Source organism: Anastrepha ludens, chromosome 5 (assembly GCF_028408465.1).
Source record: "Anastrepha ludens isolate Willacy chromosome 5, idAnaLude1.1, whole genome shotgun sequence".
Taxonomy (NCBI): domain Eukaryota; kingdom Metazoa; phylum Arthropoda; class Insecta; order Diptera; family Tephritidae; genus Anastrepha; species Anastrepha ludens.
This window is the reverse complement of record NC_071501.1, coordinates 10,676,492-10,704,161: the sequence shown is the minus strand read 5'-3', so window position 1 is coordinate 10,704,161 and position 27,670 is coordinate 10,676,492. Positions and strand designations below refer to the sequence as shown.

At 36.6% G+C, this 27,670-nt stretch overlaps 2 protein-coding genes across 6 annotated transcripts in view; both read right to left on the bottom strand.

Moving 5' to 3' along the window:
• Positions 1 to 16,527, bottom strand: part of LOC128863104 (non-lysosomal glucosylceramidase) — a 58,802-nt gene extending 42,275 nt beyond the window's left edge. For 2 of the 5 annotated variants that reach the window (XM_054102048.1, XM_054102049.1), the window contains exon 1: positions 15,915 to 16,526. In XM_054102048.1, coding sequence (XP_053958023.1) covers positions 15,915 to 16,102 — 188 coding nt within the window. In that variant the 5' untranslated portion in view covers positions 16,103 to 16,526. Of the gene's footprint in view, positions 1 to 15,914 lie in introns of all 5 variants that reach the window. The other 3 variants (XM_054102046.1, XM_054102045.1, XM_054102047.1) reach the window with 3 other exon arrangements.
• A 610-nt stretch (positions 16,528 to 17,137) lies between these two features.
• The window catches only part of LOC128863533 (laminin subunit alpha-2), a 44,720-nt gene continuing 34,187 nt past the window's right edge, over positions 17,138 to 27,670 (bottom strand). The window contains exons 12-15 of the mRNA XM_054102739.1: positions 24,505 to 25,123; positions 21,644 to 21,777; positions 21,334 to 21,565; positions 17,138 to 21,204 (exon numbers count right to left, since the gene is read on the bottom strand). Of these exons, the coding sequence (XP_053958714.1) occupies positions 21,050 to 21,204; positions 21,334 to 21,565; positions 21,644 to 21,777; positions 24,505 to 25,123 (1,140 nt within the window). The 3' untranslated portion in view covers positions 17,138 to 21,049. The remainder of the gene's footprint in view (positions 21,205 to 21,333; positions 21,566 to 21,643; positions 21,778 to 24,504; positions 25,124 to 27,670) is intronic.

Below are 27,670 nucleotides of genomic sequence, written 5' to 3'. Positions count from 1 at the left end.
TAAATTTCTTGGATGCGGCTTGGTTTCGTGTTGGTGAAGCAACATTAGCTAAGTGCTGGAACAGTATTTTAAATTTTGCGGTAAACAATGATGATCCCGAAGATAATTGACTTAATTTTCAATTAATATGTAACGAAAACAAGCAAAAAATGTCAATTTAAATGTAAACAAATATATTTACTTAGTCTTTTTGGGCATTTCAAAACCTGAACACTTTTGTTAACGTGAACTGCCTTGGTTTGAATTAGTTCACGTTATCGCGCATGCGCTGTATATTTATACTACTTACATACATGTATAAAAGAAACACATTTTTTGTTTACCGAGAATTTTATCGCAGTTTGACCGGCCACACGCCTTCCAAAACGATAAAATAAATAAAAAAAAAAAAGGAAAGCAATAAAAAACAACAACAAAAATTGCCTTCGACAAAGAAAAGTTGTGCAATCACCATTGAAACAAATAATTTATACTGCTTATGAGATGCAGATTACAGGTATTTATCAGAATTTTGATTTATTTCACTCTCCCTCTAGGAAAAATTCTAAAAAATAGGCTTATGTTTTTGCCCCTATGATAGCCGAACCCCTTAAATGCATGGCTATTTTTTGCAAATCAGTATTTATGGCATTGCTTTTGTATTCTAAGCCCCTTAATATACCTTTTTTTCTCTCTTACTCTATCCTTTTTTAGTAAATTCTTACAGGGTTTGGTTAAAATTATATAGATTTGTATAGCTTTTGTGAATTTTACACAGAAAAAGTATTTATTTGCCCTTTTATGATATGATTGGGGTCTTAACTCTGCACCCTGAAATAGGATCTCATAAGATAAGTATGACAATTATTTATAGACTTCAAATGATTTGCAGAAAATGATTAGCGTGCACATATCAAATAAAATCAAAGTGTTACTTTCTACACCTTAAGTCCAAATCACGAAACGGAGGTATCCACTTCAAATGGTATATCTTTTTTCCATTTTACTAATTTACTTCATACTCATTTGCTCTTCTTTTTAGTAACAACCTGCCAAACTCTGTATATTCCATTTGCTTTCATAAAAGGTATAAAAAGGTTAAGCGATGCAGAATTACAATATAAATATGAAACGTTTGCGTTATCAGCCATTCGCTCCACTTTAAAGTGAGTCTAACACTTTGGTGATTACACAAACAACAATGCATAACAAAAAGTATAATAAAAATAAGAAACTTTTTAGCTAAGAAGGCAAAGTGCGTCTATAAATTAATTAAAAATAAAACGCAACTGTGCAAATAAGTAGATTAGTAGAAAATATAGAAATACCACATTTCGGGTATACGAAATAAAGTAGCCATTTAAGTAATTAATACTTAATAATTAAATTTCTATGCCATAAAAAAAAACGATCAATTATATTTACCGATAAGAACAATAAAGAAGTCGAGTATTTCATCAAAAACAACAAAAGTTTAAGAAGTAAATAAAATACTTTTACTTTACTTTTTATAAAAAAACCACGAACAACATGAAGTTTTTTAACCAACATCTCCAACATTATTTTACAACAAAGTGGCTTCCGAATAACTAACTGTGACCATTTAAGAGACGATATAAACATTTCTTCAACATTTGAGTACTTTTACATATACAAATGTACATTAGGGTGTCCCACCAACAAACAAAAAAAAAAAATTGTGCGGTTTTTACACTTAAATTTTTATTTTTTTTATTTATTACTAGCGGAACCGACAGACTTCGTTCTGTCAAATAGATTTTAAATGTGGCAGTTTATATTTCGACCTTAAGACGTTTTTACTCTGCTGACCCTCACACATCGCCCTATCATCATGGTGACGGTTCTGTGCAGGAGAATTAAAGAAAAGGGTCAGCTCGGGTGACCTAAGTATTTTCGCTTCCACGAACTTTGGTCACCCTTTTGGGACCCACTAAAAACCCCGACTGGGATGTTTGCCAGAGGGCTTCAAACTAAGAGAGGGACTTAAGGTTCCAACCTGAGTGAAAAAAAATCTGAAGGGATAGTGGGAACCCAAAGGTGACAAATATTTATAAAATGGGTGCTTCAATGACAATACATAGAGATAATAATTTATTATTATTATTATTAACATAGGGTTACTAACCGATATAATAAAGAATAATGAAATAAACCGTGTATAAGTATTTTCAGTAATCGCTTTATTGTAAATCAAGTAAATCATAATTATTAAAAAAAAACTGTTTTATTTTTATTGTAGTGCTTTATGATATACCTAAAATGTTTTTTGTTTGATTACCTGGTGAATATACAAACAAATCTGATGGTTTTCCAACACGGGAACAGGCAACATACAATTGACCATGTGAGAAACATGGGTTTTCTAGATTAATTAATAATGTTTATCTTTTGGTATTCTTAAAATATGTTTGGATTTGTTCAGCCCTGCATGATTATTCTTAGAATTTACTTAACTATTTTTATTTATTATTTGTGAATGAAATCATTCCTTAACTCGTTCTGAAACTAAAACAAAAGAAAGAATATTGCGAGGCCAATCAAATCTCTAGCACTTACATTTTTTGACTTTTCAATTTGGTCGGGTTCACGATGTTGTCACTTTTGTGTGAACGTATTATATTAGATCCTCCAACGCGAACACGCACACGAAGGCGCAATATTTGTATAGGAAAAAAGAAAAGGAATGTTTTAGGGTTTTCCCGGAAATTATACGAATTTTTCCAATTTTTCGGCCGGTATCTCACATATACATGCTTTAATGTTGTCTTCCAATGCGTTAATTGAAGCAGGTTTGTCTGAAAAGACATGAGCTTTAACAAAGCCTCACAAAAAATAATCTAAAGGCGTTATATCGTACGATCTGGGTGGCCAATTGACAGGTCCCGAGCGTGAAATAAAATGTTCACCGAACTCGCCTCTCAACAAGTCCATTGTTACGCGTGCTGTGTGGCAAGTGGCACCGCCTTGCTGAAACCACATGTCATGCAAGTCAAGCTCTTGCATTTTGGGCAAAAAAAAAGTTGGATATAATTTCACGGTAGCGCTCAACATTCACAGTTACGTTACGATTCGCAGCATGTTTGAGGAAGCACGGTCCAACGATACCTTCAGCCCATAAACCGCACCAAACTGTGACCTTTTCTGAATACATTGGTAGCTCTTGCAACTCTTCTGGCTGATCCTCACTCCAAAATCGACAATTCTACTTATTTACGTACCCATTGATCCAAAAATGAGCTTCGTCGCTGAACACATTTTTTCGATAAAAAAGTGGATCTTAAACTTTCTTAACAGAACACGCATTTTTATAATAAAATTCAATGATTGGCAAGCGTTGTTCGTTTGTAAGACGATCCATGGTTAAATTATAGACCAAACTGAAGATGTTTGATAGTGAAACAAAATACGAAACGTGCGTCAGCTGTTTAAACCAACTTTTTAAAAAGATAATAGCTAAAAAATCACCCGTTAGAATGTAATTGTGAATCAGAGATGGGTGAGGTGTAGAGTAGAATGGGGTAAGATAGGTCATTTTTTTTTGGACAGCTCTTGCTACGGTGTTTTTGCATTGATTTTGAAAAATAAGCAAGATTTTGAAAGGTTATTTATCTGCTAACATTTTGGTTATACTGACTTATGTTTGGCTAAATATTTTGGAAGCTGCATTCAATAAGACAAAGGTACTTTTTTTCGATATTTTCAAAATCGGGGGGCACGATAGGTCACTATATGTGAGGGGAAAAGAACAATGTACATGGCTTGGAAATTAACGTTTTAACTTTTATTTATAGAGTATGAACACTGCACATGTTATAAAAGTGCACGTAATGTTTCAAATGGAATTTTAAATTGTTTAGAGGCTGATGGAACACTAGCGCCATCTCGGACTGCCGCGATTGCGTTTTTTACGTCCTCTTCACTTCGTTTCGGCGTTTTTCGCACATAATTACGCACCATTTTGCTGCAAAAACAATTCAAATTTATTTTATTCAGTTAAAAGTAGTGACCTATAATGCCCCAGACGGCTGACCTATAGTGCCCCCAAGCACATGTTTTATGTTAGTGTCGATATTTTTTTTTTAAACAATAATATCAAAAAACTAACACATTATTCGTGTTCAGCATTATTTTCTACGTAAAATAAAACTCACCTGACAAATATTTACATACATTAAATGCACTGCACCGTAGAATAAAAAAAATGCTATCTCGGAGAAAAGCTCACAAAAAACTAAACGACGCCAGAACTAGGATAACTAATCAATGGTGACGGCCGAAATGACAGTCGCGAACGTTGTTCCCCACCACGTATTCAATTCACATAAGACGAGTGACCTCTGCAAAAACAGTGCGACGAAAACCCCACCTACCTTTTGTGCCCCCATACCTATCTTACCCCATTCTACTCTACTAAATTTGCATTTGTCATTAAGCTAGAGATTGTGAAAAATTCTGCATTATTGCTATGGGTGCTTAATGATAAATTGCAAATATCAGCATCACTAATGACAGGTGACTGTGATGTTGAAAATTTGTTCATTAAAATTTGTACTAAATAGTGAAAAATATTTAGAAAAATAGTGTAGTCTTTATTGATGACAAATGTTCACTTTTTGTTGATTAATGTTGAACTAAAATTACAAAAAAATTTAAATATTTGATGATGACTCCCATAAGTAGGAAATTTGTTCTATAATACTAATAAACATTTTTGTTATTGTGAATTCCACTACTTAAATTTAAATAAAATTTCATACTTATGCTATATTATCGTAAGCACAACCACGAACTTGCACATTTAATACCCAGTCCCAAATGTATTATTCCACATTCCGTGGTTATACTCAGCAGCATTTCATTTCTATGAGAATATTGCAAAATTGTATGCTTCAACAAAAAGTGTAAATAAAATCCAAGTTACTATTTAGTTTTCTGTGCGCCGGTTGCCAAAGCTAATACGAGTATTTACAAATGCACATAATAACTTGGCTTATTTGTTTGACTGACTGGCCTAAATATGAAAGAGCTTTATGTATGTAGGTATTACGAATGTATTCGTGGGGTGGTATATAAAAATACGTACGTATGTATGCATTGCTCATAAGAATTGCGGGCTTAAAGGTGGGTTGGAGGCAATTTTAAGGTAGCCTACATTTATACTCGTCATATGTATGTATGTATGTGTGAATGATGCTTTAGGATAGGGCACGGGCAAGTGAAAAAAATTTCCCCAATATTATTTACACTAATTCTGGACTGATTGCATTACATTTTGACGGGGAAATTAAGTGCATTAGCTGGAGAGGTAAATGATATTTTAATGGATTTATAATTCTCTGTAAAAGGCTCTGGTAATTTGCACCTGCCGAAAGGATATTCCGAAATTTGGAAATGCAAATAAATGGTCGGCCATTGAATGTAAAGCTTTTGGTAGTACGCGCACAAAAACTGAGAATCTGGTTAGTTATGTTGAAAAAACAACAATAATATTGACATAAAAGTTTGACACAGTTTTTTAGAACATTAAATTGAGTTTCTTATTAAAGTAATTAAGTAGTCTTGAGGTCATAAAAAAATTTTACGTCTTTATGTAGACAGACGCTGTGGCGGAGAAAAAAATTCATACAGGTGTTAGGCACGCAACAAAAGGTTGATAGTGAAATAGCTATGACATACACAAATTACACTCGGCAACAAGAAATTTCATACTGAACTGGTACTTTTTTGAAGTGAATCTTCTTAGGCGTCGATGGACGAGCGAGAATGGAGAGTAAAATTTCAAGGCCATGCAACGCTTTGGGCATTTTCGTTCCGCGAGGGAGAAAACAGATATAACGTAGAGGAAAAGGGGGCAGAGTGATGATGAGTTTTTGTTGTACAGTACAATAGTTGGAACTGTTCGGCGCCGCCGCGACTATTTCAGACTGTTCAGCGCAATGGCAACTAGAATGAAAGCCGCTACAGCTGCGTCTATTAATGCATTTTGTTCTTGTAGCCGCTAGGCTTAAAATTTTAGTTTTGGAAACATACGCATGTAGAGGCATAAAGTGAGTATGTGCGGTTATATGTCCATATGAATATACGAATATGCTTTGTTTTGCTTAGAATAGAAACATCTACGTACATGGTCCCAACATATGTATTCATATATGCATACATACATATGTATATGTAAAAGCTTACGGTTTAGATGAGATTTTTGCATACATACATATATTAGATATATGTTTGCATATACTGGCTATTTGCTCTTGATTTTTTTGTAAATCTTGTCTATTTGTATTCTCTGCAAATGTTGGTAATTTATTTAGATATATATTCTTTCTCTCTCTCTCTCTCGGGTCTCTCCGTCTTTCTTTGTCTGCCTTGAAAGTTTCACTTCTGTTACGCACTGTTTTTTTTTATGCAGTTCAATCTCCAAAGCACACAAAATCAATAAAAGAAATGTTCAATGTTAACATTTTTGAAAGAAAGAAAAGACTGGTGCGCTTTGTTAAACTCGCCCAAAATCGCTTAAGCGATTATCGCGCCAATCAAGAAGAAGAAGAGGAACATTTTTGCTTTAGAACTTTTTATATTCTTTGTTCTTTATTTGTATTTTTTAAGCTGACAGTTCTATTTACATGCCCGCTCAGCTCGGCTTAACGGATTATGATGACTAACATGCAAATCGACACGAATAATAATAGACTTCAATTCATGCCTGAAACGCTTTATTCGTACAGCAGATGTTTAAGTGCAAAAGCAATAAAAAAAAATTTTCCGCAAGAAAATTTCAGAATTACGTAAAAAAATCAAAGAACACTGAGGTATTTGTACAGATGTTAAGTTCTCATTCAAGAAACTCAACTTAATTTTAATAACATTTTTACAATTCAGTGAATTTACCCAATTTGGGTGTCACGGAAATTTTAATGCCAGCAGTTGAGGTAATTTTGTGCCTCCCACTTGCATAAATTATCTGCAATGAACCGGCCTCTTTTCGCACAGCAAAATATATAAATAATAAATAAATTAAACAGGTTTTAGAATTTAAAAAGCATAATTTGAATGTATATACGAATTTAATATTTTTTATGAATTTATTTCAAATAAACCCTTAAAATATAGGAAAAATAGCTATGCCTCGATAATCCATATTTGTATGTCTGTCATTGCACGAATGTATGAAATATAGTACAAACATTTTGATTTTCTTTATCAAACACGAAGCCAAGTGAAATGGGCAAAAGCACGCAATATTTGGGAGTCTATCTGGGGAGATTATATACAAATACACGCTAAGTTTAGGCAATCGAAAGTGAGTTGCGGATAGAAGAGCCAGCCAAGAAATACATACAGTCAGGCAATGTTGTTGCTAATTCCGGATAGCAAAAGTTTCCCCGTCACAAACTGTCATACAAACATATACATATACAAATTTATGTCTCTATGTATGTATGTATTAATGACATTTTTCAACGAAAAGTTGTCGACCAGGCGTCACGCTGGGCTTAAATATGCGTAGGTACACTGGCTGAGATACATACATAGACACACAAATAACTTTACAACTAGACTGGCGCCACCATGGCCCGACTGGAGCGATTGTTGTGGCGCGCTATTTTTCCTGAGCTTTTGGCCCATTTTATGTTTCGCCAACCATTAGCTAAAGGAAGGACGTTCATGGAGGGCTTCACTGGATTTCGTTTATTTAATTATGCACTGCTGAATAGGAGTTATTTTTGGACTTTAAACAACGCAAATGTATGATGACAGGATTTAAGGCTTTATAGTGTTTGACAGTGTGTTTGTTTGATGTGCATATAGAGTAAGCGCCTAAATATATGCCTCGAAATTTCGATTATAGCAGAGGAAAAACAAAAAACTAATCTGAATAGCTTTTAACACCTATACGCCCTCACATTGGTGGCCATATGTGTACATGAGTGCGTGGATATTTGTACGAATTAATGAAGGTAGGTTAGGTTCGTCTTCTCGAATATCTATTTTTATTTATATGGCTATGTAACTATGTAACTATGCTGCTTTCACACTTTCCTTTCATCAAACAAAATGTTGTAGTTGCGCACACAAGTTCGGTAAACAAAGATAATTGAGGAACACGCAATATTTGTGCACTAAATATTATATAAAGTTTGCTTATGAATGCATAATTAGGAATATTTATTAAAACTAAAATATTAAAGAAAATGGTTGATGCTACTTTTTGAAGAAAATTGAAATTAGATTAAATGTTTAATTATCAAGTAAATGTTTGCTAAATTTTTCAAAAATTGTTTGAAAGCAAATAAGAAAATTGTTTTAAGTTTATTCGCTATATTATTTCCGAAATAAAGGGTTTTTCAATTGGCGCGGGTCGATTTTGGCGCCCTGTGGTAGCCATTTTGTTTTTTGTGACATCTGTCAAATCTTTTGTTTATTATTCCGTTGTTTATGCCAAATTATCATGGCAAGTTACACGATTGAACAGCACGTTCAAATGATAAAACTTTATTATCAAAATGAGTGTTCATTAACGCAAACGTTGCGAGCATTGCGCCCTTTTTTCGGTAGACGTGGTGGCCCTTCAAAGACTCTTCAACGTTTGGTGGCCAAATTTGAGACGATCGGGTCAGTAAACAATCAGCCAACACCCGTATGTTCAACGAACGCAAGATCAGCCGAGAACATTGCCACGGTCCGTGAAAGTGTACAGCAGAACCCGAGGCAGTCTATTCCTCGCCGTGCACAAGAACTTGGCCTTTCGCAGACTTCAACTTGGCGAATTTTGCGTCGGGACTTGGGCCTACACCCGTACAAGATCCAACTGACCCAGGAGCTCAAAGTTGATCACCATAGACAACGCCGTTTCTTCGCTGACTGGGCTTCGAATCGTTCGGAAGAGAACCCCAGTTTTGGGCGAAAAATCATCTTTAGTGACGAGGCGCATTTTTGGATGAATGGCTGTGTTAACAAACAAAATTGCCGTATATGGGCCAACACCCATCCTCAAAAAGTTACCGTTTGGTGTGGATTTTGGGCCAGCGGCGTCATTGGTCCGTACTTTTTTGAAAACGACGTTGGTGAGGCGGTCACCGTCAACAGCGAGCGCTACACAACGATGATAACCAATTTCTTATGGCCCATATTGAACCATATGGACCTAGACGACATGTGGTTCCAGCAGGACGGCGCTGCGTGCCACACAGCAAACGCCACGATTGACATTCTGCATGAACAATTTGAGGGTAAGGTTATCTCTCGCAGGGGTGATGTGAATTGGCCACCAAGGTCATGCGATTTGACCCCGCACCCCCACAATCGACCGATGCTCTAAAGGTGAACATAACACAGGCCATTGCTCAAATTCAGCCGGTTTTATGCAGAAGAGTCATTGAAAACTGGACCACTCGGATCCGTTTCACCGTAAGATGCCGAGGTGGGCATTTGAATGATGTCATATTCCACACTTAATGGCATATATGCGCCTTTCAAATAAAAAAATAGTTTTGTCAATAACTCACACACAGCTTGTTTTATTCCATTTCAACATCTACCCGCCCTTCTTGAAAAACCCTTTATAACTTGATTTCTCACAAAGTCAAAATTTACTGTACTGTGTACGTACTACAAAATTCCGGGCATGAAACACCAAATGATAGAAGAACAAGTTTTATCTAATAGCGATCGCCTCTCGGCAGGGGCGAGTATATGGAAAAGCAGTGCAAGCAATATTTTGACTGAAGTGTTGGGTTTCAAAAAGCTGTATGCACAATGAGTGCCATATTCGCTAACAATGGAACAAAAACAAATTCGAATGCGACTTTTTTAGCAACATTTAAAGCGTTTTTAAAAGGAAGTGGATTTTGTGCGTCGAATCATCAACTTGGTTGAAACTGGGGTCTATAACAATGATCCTAAATCAAAACAAGAGGCTAAAGAGTGGTGTGAACCTCTCTCAAGTTCGTGTCCAGAAATTGGCCAAGAAAGTGTTGGTATCAGTTTTTTGGGATGCGAAAGGAATTTTATTTGCGGATTACTTGCAAACTGGTAAACAAAATAAATTCTGAATATTTTTGTAACCTTTTAGACCAGTTAAAGGAAGAAAATCGTGAAAAAGACCCAGTTTGCAAAAGAAAAAAATTCTCTTTCATCACAAGCGCATTTTGACAATGACTAAAATCTATGAATTAAAGTTCGAATTGTTGGAGCATCCATCGTACTCACCAAATTTGGTCGCTAGCAACTTCCATCTGTCTCCAGACCTAAAAATATTCATGCGTGGCAAGCGTTTGTTATCAAATGATTAGGTCATAACAGCTGGGGAAGCGTATTTTGCAGCCCTTCCAGATTTTGGGATGGAATTTATATATTGGAATCTCGTTGGAACAGGTGTATTGATGTTTAGGGAAACCATACTGAACAATGAAGTGTATTTGAAACCATAAAATTGTGTTTTTCTTATCGAACGGCAAAACTTATTGAACAACCTAGTATGCTTAGTCGACTTTATATAATAAATTAATGAAGTTACATTTTAAAGTAAATACTCAGTACGTTGAAGTACTTTATTCAAACACCGAATTCGTAACTTTGTTACTCGTTACTCCGTAGTTATTTTCAAAATTTTTTGTTTGCGAAACTATGTTATTACCAGTAAGTAACAATTTATTGTGGTGGCAGCTTGATATTTTTTGTGGATTAATTGATCCTAGTCAGCTGCTGGAGGTTTATTAAATTTTTAATATTTTCGCTGGCAAAAGCATAACCTATTCCAATTTCATATAATTTATGAACCTATATCATATTTTTCGTTGACAGCAGTGAAGAAAGCGTGGAAATGCGAAAAATAGCTATTTCGAAACATCATTTGCCGGATTAACAAAAATGAGTCAATGAGGGCAGTTAAAAAATGCCGAGTATCAATTGAAAAGTAAAAAAATGGGTGACGCTACTTTTGTTATTTTCATAACAATGGATCAAAAAGACGGTCGTGTTTTAATTTTACACTGCTTCTTGATGGGGAAAAACACATTTCAAGCGAAGCAATGGCGTGAAAAGTGTTATAGGGACTCCGCTACATCAGAAACAACAATAAAACGATGGTTTGCTGACTTCAAAGGTGGTCGTAGAGACACCGATGATGCACAATGCAGTCGACGTACAAATGAGGTATTAACACCGGAAAACTTGAAAAAAATGCACAAATTCGTTTTGAATGATCGAAAAGTGAAGTTGCCTGAGTTAGCTGGCATCGTAAAGATATCAAAAGAACGTTTTGGCTTTATATTGCATGAGCATTTAAGTGGTTATAGACAGTTAGAATTTTCGGAAAATCGATTTTTTTATTTTTTTCTTAATGTATCATACATATACATTAAGAATACGAATATGTATACGAATTAGAATAAGTATCTCGTACCCACAGAAAATTTAATTTCGTTCCGGTGAATATTTTCGAAGTTACATGCTTGAAAGTGCAAGGCCGGAGCGGCAACGCGTTTTTTTCAAAAGGGTGTTTTCAAAGTCGGTGACCAACAATACTCGAAAACGGCTAAACCGATTAGTCTCAAATTTTAACACGAGCTTTTTAATTTCTTTTTAGTAATTGATCCAAGATTTTATCTCACCGATAAATTTTTTTTTTTTTTTTATAAACAATTTAAGACCGAAATTTTGGTCAAAAATCGATTTTTTTTTTTGAGAAACCGCCATTTTGTCAAAAAAATTTGTTTTGCTTTTTTCTTCGATTAATTACTAGATTTAACATTACTTTAACGAAACCTGTTTGGTTTTTAATTTCAGAGGATTCAGGTCAAAGATATAGTGGTCACAGCAAAACGTCTTTTTTGAGAGGAGCTTCCGGAGATCAGCTGTAGCTCCTTTCCAAATAAATATTTTTACTAATACTAAGTCTTAAAATACAGTTAAAAGTACATAATATGTGTACAAATTTTTAGAAAAAAAAATAAAACCCAAAAAAAAATTCTAGAAAATTCGCTTTTTTAACAATCGGCCTGAAAGGTTATGCCATCGGTATTTTCCAAAAAAAAAAAGTGTTTTTTTGTTAGGCTCGGGACTTTTAAGGCTCGGGACTTTTATTATAAAGGCGACTTGCTTTGTATCTTATCATGAAAAACTACTCCAGACAATCGCCAAAATAGCCCTAGGCTGGCATACTAACTATGCCAATAAAGGATTTGCTAAAAGACGCGCCTAGATGTTATTTTAAAATGAAAAAGTTGAAATTTAGATTCTTTCAGGTTTCAATATTTTTATTGAAAATACGACTCTTAACAATTACTCGCATATGTGAAAAATGGCATCATTTAAATGCCCATCATAAAATCCGCTAAACAGTCTATTCATGAATGCCTAATTATTGGTAACGTTAACTTTGCGCTACGGCAGCGAAATTCCCAACAGAACGTCCAGTTTTTTTATAGTTTTTAGTCTGACAGTCCTTTTCCTATCCTCGACAGGAGCAGTTTCTTGAAACTTTTCCACGCACGCTTGAATTGTCTACTCAAGGTAGTAGCCCGGTGTGACGGGTTCAAAAAATCGAATTTTTTTTTTTACATTTTTCGGAAGAAATACATCTTAAAAATATACTATTACTAAATATACTAAACTATTCAGACAGAAATTTTAATTATTTTTAAAGTTATAACTAAAATAAGAGAGCGCGCCGTAGTGTGTACGAGTATGAAAGCGTGTGACACGCCAGCAGCAGCGTGTTTCTCAAAACCATGTTTTCGAAATTTCGGGGAATCACTGACTCAAAACTATTCAACCGATTTGGCTAAAAATTTAACCCGTTATTCTAGACAGACATATCTAGATCCCGGAGCTTTAAAGCATTTAATTTTTTAATAATAAACTATTTGATTTAAACAATTTATGAAAAAAAAATTAGATTTTGAGAACTTTTTTCTCAAGTCCGCGCTTTTGGTTTTTGTTTTTTTTATTTTTATGTATATTTTAGGTTCGGGACCTAAAATAAAGTTTACAGAATAATAATCTCTTTGAATTTGTGTGTTTCCCCGAACCAACTCATCTTTTTTTTAATGACTCCACTTTGACGTCAAAAATTTTAAACAAATTAATATAAAATTAACTTTAAAAATTTTTTTTATATAGGTACTCCAAAACACCAATAAAAACATGTAAAAACTTTAAAACGATCGCATTTTATTTTCTTTTTAAAAAAGATTCATGAAAAAACGTCGAAATTTCGGTCGTTACACCGGACTACTACCTCCAACGGACGATTATTTCCTCCAAAAAAATTACAAATTTAGCGATTTCCATCAATAAAATCAGGAATTCCGCGTTATGTTGTTCTTTCACATCAATAAGTTTCAATATTCTTATCGCGCTGTGCTATCGTGTAAAATTGTACATCTGGAACCTTGACAAATGTTAAAGATGACATAGAAAAAAGGCACCGCTCGGGAATTATTTAGTACTGACATATAGATTTCACTTTTGAAAGAGCCTTTACATTAGGAGTCTTCACACCGAGTTCGTACGTATATTTTGTTTTTGTAGATCGAACGAAATCGTCCAAGCGCCAATTAACAAATAGCCGCGGCGGCAGGTTTGGTAATTTGATCGGTAGTTGGGAAATAACAATCAGCTGTTTGATAATTGACTGTTGATGATCACGCGCGAAGTTTAAGTTTAAAATATCAAAAAGTGAAGAAAAACTGGTATAAGTTATTTTTGCAATCAAACATTTATATTTCATAGATATTTTCTTCTTCCACTTGGAGTCATTAAGGGTCTGCGAAAGAGTACAGAAATACGCTGAAAAGCTCGTTCACAGCAAAACACAATTGCCGTCTGCCAACTACCAAACCGCCAAAGTAGCGAAATTGGTGTGAGTATCCCTGCTGTCAAATCGTTAAGGATACTTGCTATGGAATATAATAGGTCTATTTATAAGTTCGTGCGGTTTTACAACAGATGGCGTAACTTGATTATTATTCCATCGATCCACATTTCCAAACATTCATTGGAGAGCTACTGTCGTAAGGCACAAACGTCAGTATAAGTTTTTTATTTGAAGCGTAAACAACAATATTTTTACCACACTTGAAAATGTCGAATTTCGTGCCAAATAATGTGTTTTTGCGGGGAATTCTTCTTCATTATTTTAATATGAAGAAAAAAGCAGCCGAAAGTCATCGTATCTTGGTGGAAGTTTATGGTGAGCATGCTCTATCTGAGCGAACGTGCCAGAAGTGGTTTGCACGCTTTAAAAGTGGTGATTTTGGCTTGGAAGACGAAGAACGCGAGGGTGCGCCGCCAAAGTTCATGGATACCGAATTGGAGGAATTGCTCGATCAAGATCCGGCTCAAACGCAAGAAGAGGTTGCAAAAACTTTGGGAGTTGATCAATCAACCATTTCCAAACGTTTAAAAGCCATGGGAATGATCCGAAAGGTAGGCCATTGGGTGCCGTATGAATTGAAGCCAAGAGACGTTGAACGCCGTTTTATGGCATGCGAACAACTGCTTCAACGGCACAAAAGAAAGGGTTTTTTGCATCGAATTGTGACTGGCGATGAAAAGTGGGTCCATTACGACAATTCAAAACGTCGGGCAACGTATGGATACCCTGGCCATGCTTCAACATCGACGTCGGCGCAGAATATTCATGGCCTGAAGGTTATGCTGTGTATCTGGTGGGACCAGCTGGGTGTTGTGTATTATGAGCTACTGAAACCGAATGAAACGATTACGGGGGATGTCTACCGACGACAATTGATGCGTTTGAGCCGAGCACTGCGAGAAAAACGGCCGCAATACGCCGATAGACACGACAAAGTTATTTTGCAACATGACAATGCTCGGCCACATGTTGCACAAGTGGTCAAAACATACTTAGAAACGCTCAAATGGGATGTCCTACCCCACCCGCCGTATAGTCCAGACCTTGCGCCATCCGATTACTATCTCTTCCGATCGATGCAACATGGCCTGGCTGACCAGCACTTCCGTAATTACGATGAAGTCAAAAAATGGATCGATTCGTGGATTGCGGCAAAACCGACCGAATTTTTCACAAAGGGAATCCGTGAATTGCCAGAAAGATGGGAAAAAGTAATAGTAAGCGATGGACAATATTTTGAATATTAAATTTGTAACCATTTTACGTCAATAAAGTTTCAAATTTCGAAAAAAAACCGCACGAACTTATTCATAGTCCTATTATGTAGCTTTTTCCCACAAAACTATCAATTTGATTTCGTTTAGATAGAAAATGTCCAAGCACGCACAGCTAAACCGATGGTAAGTTTACGGCAAAACACAAAAAAATGTGACTATTAGTGCAATTTGTAGATGTGCATTGGAGAAAGGTGACTTCATTAATTAAAAAAAAAAAAAACAACAATTAAGAGGGGAAATTCTGTTATTTAGTTAGTATTACTTATTTATTTATTCTTGAAACTACCTTGAATATATTAAAATGGGAAACCTTAACTTTCTCCATAATCTTTATACAGAGTTCATGTTGTTTTTGTAGGAACAGTAAAAATTTCAAAATCTAAGGAATACTGCTGAAATTACAGTCTTAAATCTTAAATCTACGCCAGGCTGTTCAATTGTCACTGACATGGGAAAGTTCAGGCACAAATGTATATGATTGTTAAAGGTGGCAAAATAAGGGTAAACGAAGCTTTAGTAAAGTGGGTATGCACAATCAACACCACAGATGGGAGGTAGCCCACGCTACAATACTTAAATGCAGAGATAAAGTTGCTAAAAAAAAAAACACCGTACACTCTAGGTTATTAGCTGCTTAAGTGTCATTTAGGCTCATCAACATAAATCAATTTTAAAATGTTCTCTCTACAAACGCACACTATTACTATTTTATATTTTATTTTTTTACCAAACACACATTGCTGGCATCTTGTAATTACCTGCACGCCAATGGTAAGAGCGGCAATGTTTGCTTCAGCGAGGGTCGTAGATTCTGATTACGTTTCTCTGGCCAAACATGATCAAATTTCAGCTTGAGTCCATAGCGTGGAATGGCGGTGATTTCGTTTTGCTGCAATGCCTCGTAATTTGCACTCACAGAATCCAAATTCGACTGCTCGCTGGCCATTGCTGATTCTTAATTAACGTGGGAAAGCTTACAAAATACAGTGAGCTTCTTCAGAGCCGGCTAAAATGTGATTAGCACTAATTGAAACACCAGAAATTAAACCAATTGTAGCACAGAATAATTTGTTGCGCAAACAGACACACGCACTTTTCTCACGATCGAACTTGTTAAAGCTAAAATCAATTCAACCAATTCCCCTTTCGCTTTCACGCCTCCCTATTTTCAATTCACATTTAATTAAAACACTTTAGAAACATTAATATTTGTTAAACATTGCAATTAGTGATTGCTTAATTATGGATTTACTCTTGAGTAATTGTTGCTTCACTACTTTTGGGGCCAAGCTAATTTCTTTAAGAAAAAAACGCACGCACTTTCTGCAACTATAATCAACTGCGTTCGCTCAATTCCACGAAAGAACTAAAATGGCTTTAAAATTCCGTAGCTTTTTAAGAGTGTGAAAGAGCGCCAAGCAACAAAAAGTCATATGGCAGCGGCGCGTTTGTTTTGAATTGACGTGGAGCTAATTGGGGAAATAGAGAGAAAAAGAGAATTAACGTGCGTGCGTGTGTGTGTGCATAGAAGGCGAACAGCTGTTCGCAGAGTTGCCACGGCGTTTGTAGCAAGTTGAGGGTTTTTTAATTGAATAAAATTAGTTAAAAGTAAATGAAATATAAGAAATAGAAAGAAATAAAACCAAACCAAGTTAAATAATATGCAATAAAATCAATTAAAATCAAATAATACTATTTAAGAAATAAATAATTAAATTACTAAGAAAATTAATTGAACTCTCCTGAGTAATTTAATTTGACCGCTTTTAATAAAAAAAAAATGCTTTACTAAAATACAATAAAAATAAAATCTAGTCAAGCCAAATAATATGTAATAAAAATTAAAATAAAATAAAATAATATTAGATTAAGAAAAGCAATTCAACCCACCTGAGCAATTAAAACGCTTTTTAAAAAAAAAAAACTGCAATATTTAAATAAATATTTTTTATTTGTTCAATTTTATGACATGCATACAAATTTAACACTAATATTTAAGCTATGATTTTCTGCGCTTAAACTAATTATGTGCAACTAAAACTAATTTGCCTAAACAAATATTTCAACATTTTTGCTTTCAAATGAAGTTTAATGAACATTTATGGTAGATTTTGTAAATTTAAGCAGTTTATTAATTACTTTGAAATGTCTATAAAACTAAGTAAATGTATGTAATGCTGCCTACTATTTTAAGGGTTTATTTACAATGGTTTATGGATATTTATGAACTGTACAATGTATTTGGAGAAATGTTAAACTCAGACAATTGATTAAAGACAAAATGTCGTAAATAAATTAAACATCTAAATTTATGAATACCTTCTTAGGAGTACTTAGCATACGTAGAGTTTGCCATGAGCTCATCCTTAGCAGTTTGTGTGGAGTTTTCATTAGCAGTGATTAAATATTTCTTTCGAAAAAAAGCGAGCTCAAAAATTATGCTTTAATAAATTATAATAAAAAATATCTAAAATTAAATATACGAACACAAGTGCACTATTGGCGTATCAATATTTTTAAACACAATAATTATAAAATAAAATAATTAACTAAAGCCTCTTCTTCGATAAAATAAAGTTGAAAAAGTAAAAAAAAAAGAAATAAATAAATATTATGCGTAATGAAACCAAGAAATATGGTAATAATATTAAAGAAAATTGTATATACATATATGCATTATATAAGTATGTAAGCTGCAGTAAATCGAATATGCTAAGGACCAGTACCTAACTAGTTCCTTAGAGGACCGCGCTGGTCATCGCTCTACAGCTATATAATGTTTTCAAATGCCAATTTATTTTAACAAGTGGCAGTGGTGGCTTTTTGCAGTTCCGGACTGGTTTCGTTTTTAAATCGTTACAATAAATGTTTTAGCAACATTTAGGGTTGGTGCGTGACTACCATTCGGGAATGCATAGGTTTGAATATCCGTGCATGAAACAACAAAATGATAAATAGTTTTTTCTAATAGCTGTCGCCTCTCAGCAGGGGCGTTCAGAGTTGGGTTAAAACTGTAGGTCTCTCCATTTGTGGAACAACATCAACACCCACACTACAAGTAGGAGAAGGAATTCGGTCAAATACTCAAAAAGGGTGTGAGCGCCAATTATATATTGGGTTGGGGGAAATTTAATGTCGTATTTTGTCAATTGAGCGCGACATTTAAACATATCTTGCGTTGTACTTATTGCATCGGGTCACACTAAACGGCGATTTGAAGACGACAATCTGTACTACAAGTGTCTCTTTGACAGTGTTGTGATCGTACATTTCAGACTTAAGTTATAGCGCCTCAAAGATGGAGTCCACCAAGCAAGGAATTCGTCATATTTTACGTTTTTACTACCTTAGAGGTAAAAATGCAACGAAGGCGGCGGCAAAAATTTGTGAAGTTTATGGGCCTGATACTGGAACGATTCGCACAGCACAGCGTTGGTTCGATCGATTTCGCTCTGGTGTATTAGATTTCGAAGATGCACCCCGTACTGGTAGGCAAATCGTCGTAGAGACTGATAAAATCGTTGAAATTATCCAAAGAGACCGGCATGTGAGCATTCGCTCGATTATTCAGGAACTAGGTGTAGACCACAAAACCGTTTGGAACCATTTGCAGAAGATTTGATTCCAAAAAAAGCTGGATGTTTGGGTGCCACACGTGTTGACGCAAAAAAATATCTTGGACCGAATCAACGCTTGCGATTCTCTGCTAAAAAGGAACGAACTTGACCCATTTTTGAAGCGGATGGTGACTGGCGATGAAAAGTGGATCACGTACGACAACGCCAAGCGAAAAAGATCGTAGTCGAGAAGCGGTGAGCCGGCCCAAACCATCGCCAAGCCCGGATTGACCGCCAGGAAGGTTTTGCTGTGTGTTTGGTGGGATTGGAAGGGAATTATCCACTATGAGCTGCTCAACTATGGCCAGATCCTTAATTCGGTCCTCTACTGTGAGCAACTTGACCGTTTGAGGCAGGCGATCGAATAGAAGCGGCCAGAATTGGTCAATAGGAATGGTGTTGTGTCCCACCAGGACAACGCTCGTCCTCACACATCTTTGATGAACCGCCAGAAGCTACGGGAGCTCGGATGGGATGTCCTATCGCACCCACTATATAGTCCAGACCTGGCACCAAGTGACTATCATCTCTTCCGGTCCATGCAAAACGAACTTGGTGATACCAAGTTGGCCTCAAAAGAGGCTTGCGAAAACTGGTTGTCTGAGTTTTTTGCAAATAAGGAGGGGGGGTTTTATAAAGAGGGGATAATGAAGTTGCCTTCTAAGTTGCAACAAGTTTGCGAACAAAACGGCTCACATTTGAATTGAATCGGATAATTCTAAGTACGTTAAATAAAGCGTCAAATTTCGATCACAAATACGACATTTCTTTTCCCCCAACCAAAATTGTATGTATATGTATTAACATAACTTCTCACTTAGTACATTTGTTATATTTTCTCAACAACAAATACATCTCATTTTGCTCTATAATTCAGGAAGATGCTAAAGCCACACAAGTGATATTTAATGCATTTGGAAGTAATATAATTGCGTGAGAAAGTAAGCTTCATATCATGGCTGCGCAGCACCGAGCACCAACTGTTCCACTTTGCATTAATTTTTCACCAGTTCGGAGTTGCAGGCCAAATGTATGTAATGCTTTAGTAGCCTGTTCCAACTCTTTACTGCAGGGTAGTATAGACAAGATTTTACAATACATTCACATAAAAATTGCAAACCTAAATATTGCTGCCTAAAAGTATGCTTATACGAGTATTTTATTACTATTAGTTAAATTACACTTAACGTTTTGTATGCATTAAAATGCAGTCACTTCGTTCGTACGCACACACATACATATAGAGTATATATTTATGATAGGCATATATAAACTAATTTTACTTAATTTAATGCATTAAATACAAAAATACAAATATGCAGATTTCTGTAGTGGAAATTCTAAGTATTGGCAATGATTGAAAATATAAACTTTTGTAGTCGTTTTAAATAATAGACGCATATATACCGTACGATATGTATGTAGATGTGCTACGATATGTACATATGTGTGTATTTATGCAGAAATCGAGTCGTAGTCGAAGATTTGTTTTCTCACGCAAATAACCTACTTTTTGGAATATTTTTAAAACTTAGATTTTATTTAGCTTTAAAATATTCCCCAGGCGTTATGCACTCTGATTAAAATTCGTTTTGCTATTTTCCTTTTTTTTCTTATATTTATACAAAAAATTTCCATAGCGTGTTCGTAAGCGTAAATGCATTATGGCAGTGTCGTTCATATTTTATCGACATTCAATAAAATATATATGTATGTATGTTTGTATTTATATATAAATCGTCTAACATTAAGCTTTACTCCTAGCGCTTTAGTCGCTTTGCAACGCTAAATTAAAATATTGATCACAATAAATAGTAGCTGGTCATAGTACAGTGTCGAACCTGCAGTATAGCGCACGTTATTCAGTTAAGCTGTTTGATTTTGTTACACACACATGAATACTAATTCCCGTTTGATCCACAACAAATAATGTCCTCTACTGCCCCCTCTTTACGCGGTGATGTTATTAACTACATCTATTTTGTACTAATTTGAGCTGATTACTGTTGTTGTAAATTAAAAACAAAACAAACTTCCCCAATTTTTGTAGAAATGCCATAGTGACAAATGCGTTATTCCCTTACTAGACGCTCGCACTCACGCGCACATACAAAAATATCAAAGAAGATCACAACATAGCTTAGCTTGGCGCTCTTCCCCCAACATGCCGCCATTTTGCAACGGTTTGAACATTCATGGAGAAAATTTGATATTAGCTGCAGTGGGACTGTTTAAACGCCAGCATACACACGCACATCTATCTACATTTGCAATGTTCAATTCTCCGCTCCTGTCACCAGGCATTCACTCAGCAATACATTATGTAACTCATCCATATCGATCCAATCGCGTCGCTCCTGTCGTATCGACACATTGCGTATGCAGCCTTTGAAATTCTCGCGCGTCAGCAGCGTGCCGGTGGGCGCGATTTCTGTAATAAAATAAACATACACAAATACACATTACAATATTTGTTTTTCTTTTTCTAATTTTACTCCTTTCTATATTTTCTCAGCATGAGCATGCTCTCTCTCTCTCTCTCTCTTTAAGTTTACCCTACCTGGTATGCCGCCTATATAGAGCGCCGACTTTGTTTGTACTCGGCTATTGTTGCGTTGCTGTGTTGATCTCGCCTTTGTGGTCGCCATCTGATCGATGCGCAATGTGATGTGTTCGTAATCGTAGAGCGCCGATATGTTATGCCATTTATTGTCGCACAAAGCATATTTGCTGGGTAGTTGTGATTGTACGCGGAAGGGCATGCCATCACCCAGATCGGTAGAGAAGATAATCTGTTTATAAGGAACGAATATAAATAAGGTAAAAATTACAAAAACAAAAAAATGTAAAGAAAATAAAATTCCACTTACATTGCCATTGTTGAGTTCTAGCGATAACGCTGGAAAACCTGATGGTTCAGAGATGCTCAGCAGTACACCGAATAGTTCCGACGTGCGAAAATCCAGCTCGAATTCCAAGTATTTGCCAACATGGAAGTTGCGTTCTGCAATAAACGGGGTTTAGTTAAGCTTAGCAAAACCAAAAAAAAATAAAAACGCAAAGAACTAATTAAGGATCATAAAGTAATTTTGCTCGATATTGCTGTGAAATGCTGCTCGTAATGATGGGACAGCTCGTAACCGTATACATCTTGTTCTTGATTGGGGCGGGAACTGCTTACGCGATTTTGGGCGAGTTTAACAAAGCGCGCCAGTCGTTTCTTTCTCGTGCTAACCGGCGCCAGTAGTTAGACCCCTCAAGTGAAGCCAAATCCTGTTCCACCTTATCTTTCTAACGCAGCGGAGGTCTTCTTCTTCCTCTGCTACTAGCAGCTGGTACCGCAACGAAAACTGTCAGAGCAGGAGCGTTTCTTTCCATTCGGACGACATAACCCAATGTAGCTGCTGGAACAATACGAGTACCAGATCCCTTTAGTTTAGATGCACTTAATATGCTCCCTCTGTTGTATTCGTGACAGTTTTTACATCCAATCATAAAGGATGCAGCAAGAAAGCGCTCCATACGGCCAACATCTTCCATTTGTAACAAACAACACCCGCCACAGGTAGTTTGGGCCGCTGTAACCGCAGATGGGCGCTCTCAAATCGTTCTCATCGAGCATGGCGTCAAGGTAATAGGTATTAGGAAAGTATTATGGAGGTTGCTTTAAAGACAAATATTTCGGTAGCAAACCATGAATGTTTCAACAGGACTCGGCAGCGACTCAAAAAGCTCGAGTGAACCAAGAATGACTCGAAACCACGTTCCGAACTTCATAACGGCCACACAATGGCTCTCAAATTCACCAGACGCGAATCATATAGATTATTCCCTTTAGGCCCTTTTGGAGCTCAAGGTCCCAAAAAAAGATTCACCAGTCTCGAGGTGCTGAAAATGGCCATTGTCCGCGAGTGGGTCAAACTACTTGCAAATCACATTCGGGCAGCTTGCGACTCGTTTCTGGACCGTCTCAAGGCCATAGTTAAGGTAAAAGGTGGTCGAATCGGGCAAAAGTAAATTGATTCTTAGTTTTGTATTATTTTCACACATTTTTTACTTTGAATTGAATGAAAGTATTTTTCTAAACTACATTTATTGCCTTTTTAAATGGTTACACTTTGAGCGCCAGACCCTGTAGGGTGCCGTTTTGAGACTATAATGTCGCCCACTGCCTGCGAAAATTTTCAAAACTTAAACGAAGAGAAACCATCTACTGCCATCCTGTTGATGTAGTGGAGGAGAGAAACGGGATCTAGGCTGGAGAACTGCATCAGGCTATTCCCGAAAGGCACACTGAGGAACCTCAAGCGCCTAGCCGCCACAGCCGGACATCTGCAGAGAAAGTCTCTTCTCTGCTGGTGACCACCGCTATGAGCTTCAAAATTGAATGGCGTGGGATTCCCAGAATCATAAGTGTCCTGCTTCTGTCTTACTGAGGCCAAAGTGTTTTTGAGATAGCACACGATAAGATAGAACTCCATCAGTCTTGTGCTATTTTAAGAAAGAAAATGTGCAGTTTCTCTTTAACTCTCTGAGATGGGGACGACTTCTGTCGATCTTTTCCTGGCAAGCTCACCGGCAATTTCATTTTCTTAAGCTCTGGAATGCAGACAAGAGGAATTTTTCTTGCACATTCGAAACGTTTGATCTCCTCCTTATAGGAGAAGAGAACCTCAACATGGCGTCGTATCGGTCTATTTGAGTGTATTTTATAAATTTAAAAAAAAAGTGTAGTTTTAAATTTTTTTTTTTAATTTTTTTAAATTTTAAAATTTTCCATTGATAGCTCTTGATCGATGCAATTTTTTAATCAGTATCCACTAGACTTTGCCGAAGCGCTTCAAAACTGATTTAAGAGGGAAAGAGTTGCACTGTGAAAATAATATATTCCAAAAATCGTGCCTTATTCACTTTTAAGCCGGAATGTATCTAAACGACGTGTTGAGGCTATTCTGACATCAGATTCGGATATAGCAAGCCAAGAACACTCAGAAAATCGTAATCTGATTTTTGGTTCTTGGTTCAATCACATTTTGTTGGCCTTTGTAGCTATAAAGTAGATATTAAACGAGACTTTCCTCTTCAACTTGAATACCAATTGTACCATTTTTCCTTCACAATATTTCGTCTGAAGCCAATGCTCTTATGATGTCTAAGAGGACATGAGGATGTAGTAAAAATATTTGCGTTTTCCTTGGTTGTTCTAAGCCAAGATGCCTGCATCGCGTTCTAGAGATGTCTTCGTATTCGAGGAGTTGGATCATTGATGTCGCTGGAGCCGAGACACAAAACCGGCATACTTTGTTACAGCCTAAATTGGCTTTTAAAGTTATTCTTACTCACTTTTCCCGAACTAAAAGTAATGCTCGGAGTAGCTTTCTGCTAGGAGCTTCTAGGGATGGCAAAATTTGTCATGTTTAAACTGGACTTCGATGATGTCTGCATTCATTAACGTCCAACAACAACCTTTCGGTAACTTCACAGCAGCTTCGAGTAGAAAATTAACGTTCCGTTTTTTTTTGAAGATAAGTTCATGCATTGCGTTTTATATTTGTATAGGCAGGTCGGTGACATTACGTACTTACGCCATCTCCTGCACGAGAGCCTTACCGTTGCTCAAAGTCTAATAGAATCTTCCCCGTTTTCACAATTAATCTCAGTTATCTTGTTATCTTAGCCTACTTTACTACAACTACGAATTAGAATTTAACAAATTTACACAAAAACTTACTATATATCGCATAGGCATCACCGGGGAAGTACGATCCCTTCTCCACTTTCGGAAAACATTGTCCAACATGCTGGTGCTTGCCCGGTCGCGCCAGGTCCTGCGTGCTATTATTGATGGTCATGCGGCGCAGACAACCCTTGAATGCCTCCAATCGTTGCAACAACTCCGATGGCAGCTTCGGCACCTTCTCAGACAAACCACCAACGTACAGCAAATTCGTAGCGGCAATCTTCTTAGGCACCTTCATTTGTGCTGATGTCTTCTGATCCGTTTGGCCAATCTCCACGGACATGGTAACTTTGCGTTCCTGACACAAAATCGTCACATGATGCCATTCGCCATCGTCCAATTTCGCAGTCAATTTCAATTCTTCACGTCGACGCCCACGCACAATCAGTAAGAGCTGACCGTTTTTGAGTAGGAGCGCAACATAGTGTTTGTGCTTCTCCTTAGTGCCTGGTGCTAGGAAGATTAAACCGTTGGGGTAGAAGGAACGAAAATCGAAAGATATGTAGAAATTGCGTTGCCAGAAATTGCGTTGCGGCACTTGAAGTTGGGCGTAACTGTGTGAAACATCGCCAAATTTGAAAGCGCTCGGCTCGTACGAATAGCTGCCGACCTAAGTGGGGTTGGCGCGCAAGAGAAAAGGGGATGAGATACGAATGATGTTTTGTAGTATGTTGGTGGATACTTAGCGGGTGAAGAGGAGTAGGAGCGTAAGATTTGGTTTTTTTTGCAATTGCACTAATATTTTTTTTGTTTTTTGGAAATTAGTTTACTTTTTTTTAAGGCAAGCGGCTTAATGTGTCGTGTCAGTAGAGCTTTCATAAAAAATTATAGTTGAAAGGGTGCTGTTTTTGTATAAAGTAATTGAAGTTATTTACAAATTTTCAAGAGCCCACATTAGTTTCTAATTGAAGTTAGCCAGTTCCCAGTTTTGGATTTCATAATTTTTTCTCTGATTGGTGTTGTGTTTTTTTGGTTCTTGTTTTTTGTTCTTTTTTATTTGTTTTTTTTTGTTCGTTTTTGTTTGTTTTTCTTTTTTTTGTTTGTTTTTGTACAATCGCACCTTTACGCATCGCGCTTTTTTGTTAGTTTGAGCTTTTGCTTGGCGTGAAAGCGTTTTGTTTTTGTTTGTTTTAATTGGTTAGTTGTTAGCGAAAAATTTTGTGAAGCCGAACTTAGTGAATGTTTGTTAGTTTCCAACAAATAAAAAACCTTTTTGATGATTGTTTTTGTTAAAAATAATGCTTTATTTAAATTATGAAAATCATGAAAATTTTTATTGAAAGTTGTTTTGCTTTCTTTTCATTACAAAAACAAGTTAAATACAATTTCTTCGAGTAGTTAAGAGAGGCAAAATGAAGTAAAAATGATTTTGCTTTATAGATATAAAATAAATGTAAAATTATAAAATTAATTAAATACAAAAGCTTAAACGAAACACAAAAAGGCAATGTGATGAAGGTGAAATATGTACAGGGTGGGCCAAATAAGACCTACTAATGTTAAGCACAAATAACTTTTTTATTTTTTGACGTTATTTATTTTTCTCTTTTTGTAGGTTATAATTGAATTGTTGGAAATTTATTATGGAACCCTACAGTACTACAACACAACGCGTTACCATTATCGAGTTTTTGTATTCTTGTCAACGTTCAATTGTTTTAACGCAGCGTAAATATCGGCAACATTTTAATTCCAGATCAGCTACAACAGCCTTCATGTCAACAAACAAAACTGTAGATTGTGGGGCTCTGAAAATCCAAGGGCAACACACCAACATCAGTTGCACCTATCTACAGGGTTCGATTGTAAAGTAATGAGCCTTCCCGCGCCTCCCCTCAGCCCAGACCTGTCCCTTCCGGACTTCGTCTTGTTCCCGCGCCTGAAAAGAAAGCTAAAGGGGAGGCGTTTCGACTCCATCGAGGCGATCCAAAAAACTGTGACAGCCGAATTGAAAGCGATTCCGGCGGATGAGTTTAAAAAATGTTTCCTGCAGTGGAAGGACCGCTACCAGCGGTGTATTGACGCTCAAGGGTCCTATTTTGAAGAATATTAGTTGTACGAGTATAAGCCAAAAGGTTTAATAAAACTGCTTAAAAAAAATAAGGCTCATTACTTTTCAATCAAACCCTGCAAATGTACTGTTTGGTGCGGTGTTATGGCCACTAGATTTATCGGTCCATATTTCTTCGAAAATGAGGATGACACGCCGGAATCGATTTCAGGTGCTTCTTACAGAACATTCATTGAAAATGGCTAATACTCCGGCCAATGGCGGAGTAGTGACCTAATTTGTGGTTTCAACAAGATGGAGCAACTACGCATATTGCTAGGCAAACTATGGACCTCCTGCGTGAAAGTTTTGGCGAACGTCTGATTTCCAAAAAATCAGATTTGCCTTGGGCACCTCGTTCGCCAGATTTGACTGCGCCCGACTTCTTTCTATGGAGATATTTAAAAGATAAAGTTGTATCTTAATAAACCAGAGACTATTAGACAGCTGAAGCAAAATATTCGAGACGAAATAGTGAGCCTTCAACCAGAAAAGAGCCAATCTTTGTATCGAGAAAAATGGTGGACATTTGTCTGATGTAATATTTCATACATGGTTGGTTGGTTAGAGTGGTGATTCATCCAGAATCCAACTAGCGCTTCGGCACCATTTTGTTGCCACATCCTCGTTACCAACTTGTTTAACAGTTACTTACAGCAAGACTATATCCAATCTGTGCGGTTTAGGAACCTTATTAGGCTGTTGACGTCTATGCCAGACAGTTGTTCGAGACTCTCGAACAGCGGTTTGCCCAGGGTTAACATTCTTTCCTTCCATAGGGCAGGGCATTCACAGAGAAAATGGAAGATTGTTTCCTTTTTCTGCGGTTGTTTACAACTCTGACAGTGTGTCTTGTGAGGGATGCCCATTTTGGTGGCTTGTTCTCTGATAGACCAGAAGCCAGTTTTGACTGCCGTTAGTCTACAGGCGTCCCGTCGTTTCATGTTTATCAATGTCGACGATTGCTTGAGGTTGTAGGTGGGCCATAACGTCCTGCTAATTTTGCATCTCGTCTGGTCTCTCCATCTACAATCTGCGATTCGAAGGTATTTTAGGGAAATTGCATTCTTAACTGCACCTAATGGTGTGAATACCGATTCTGCAAGA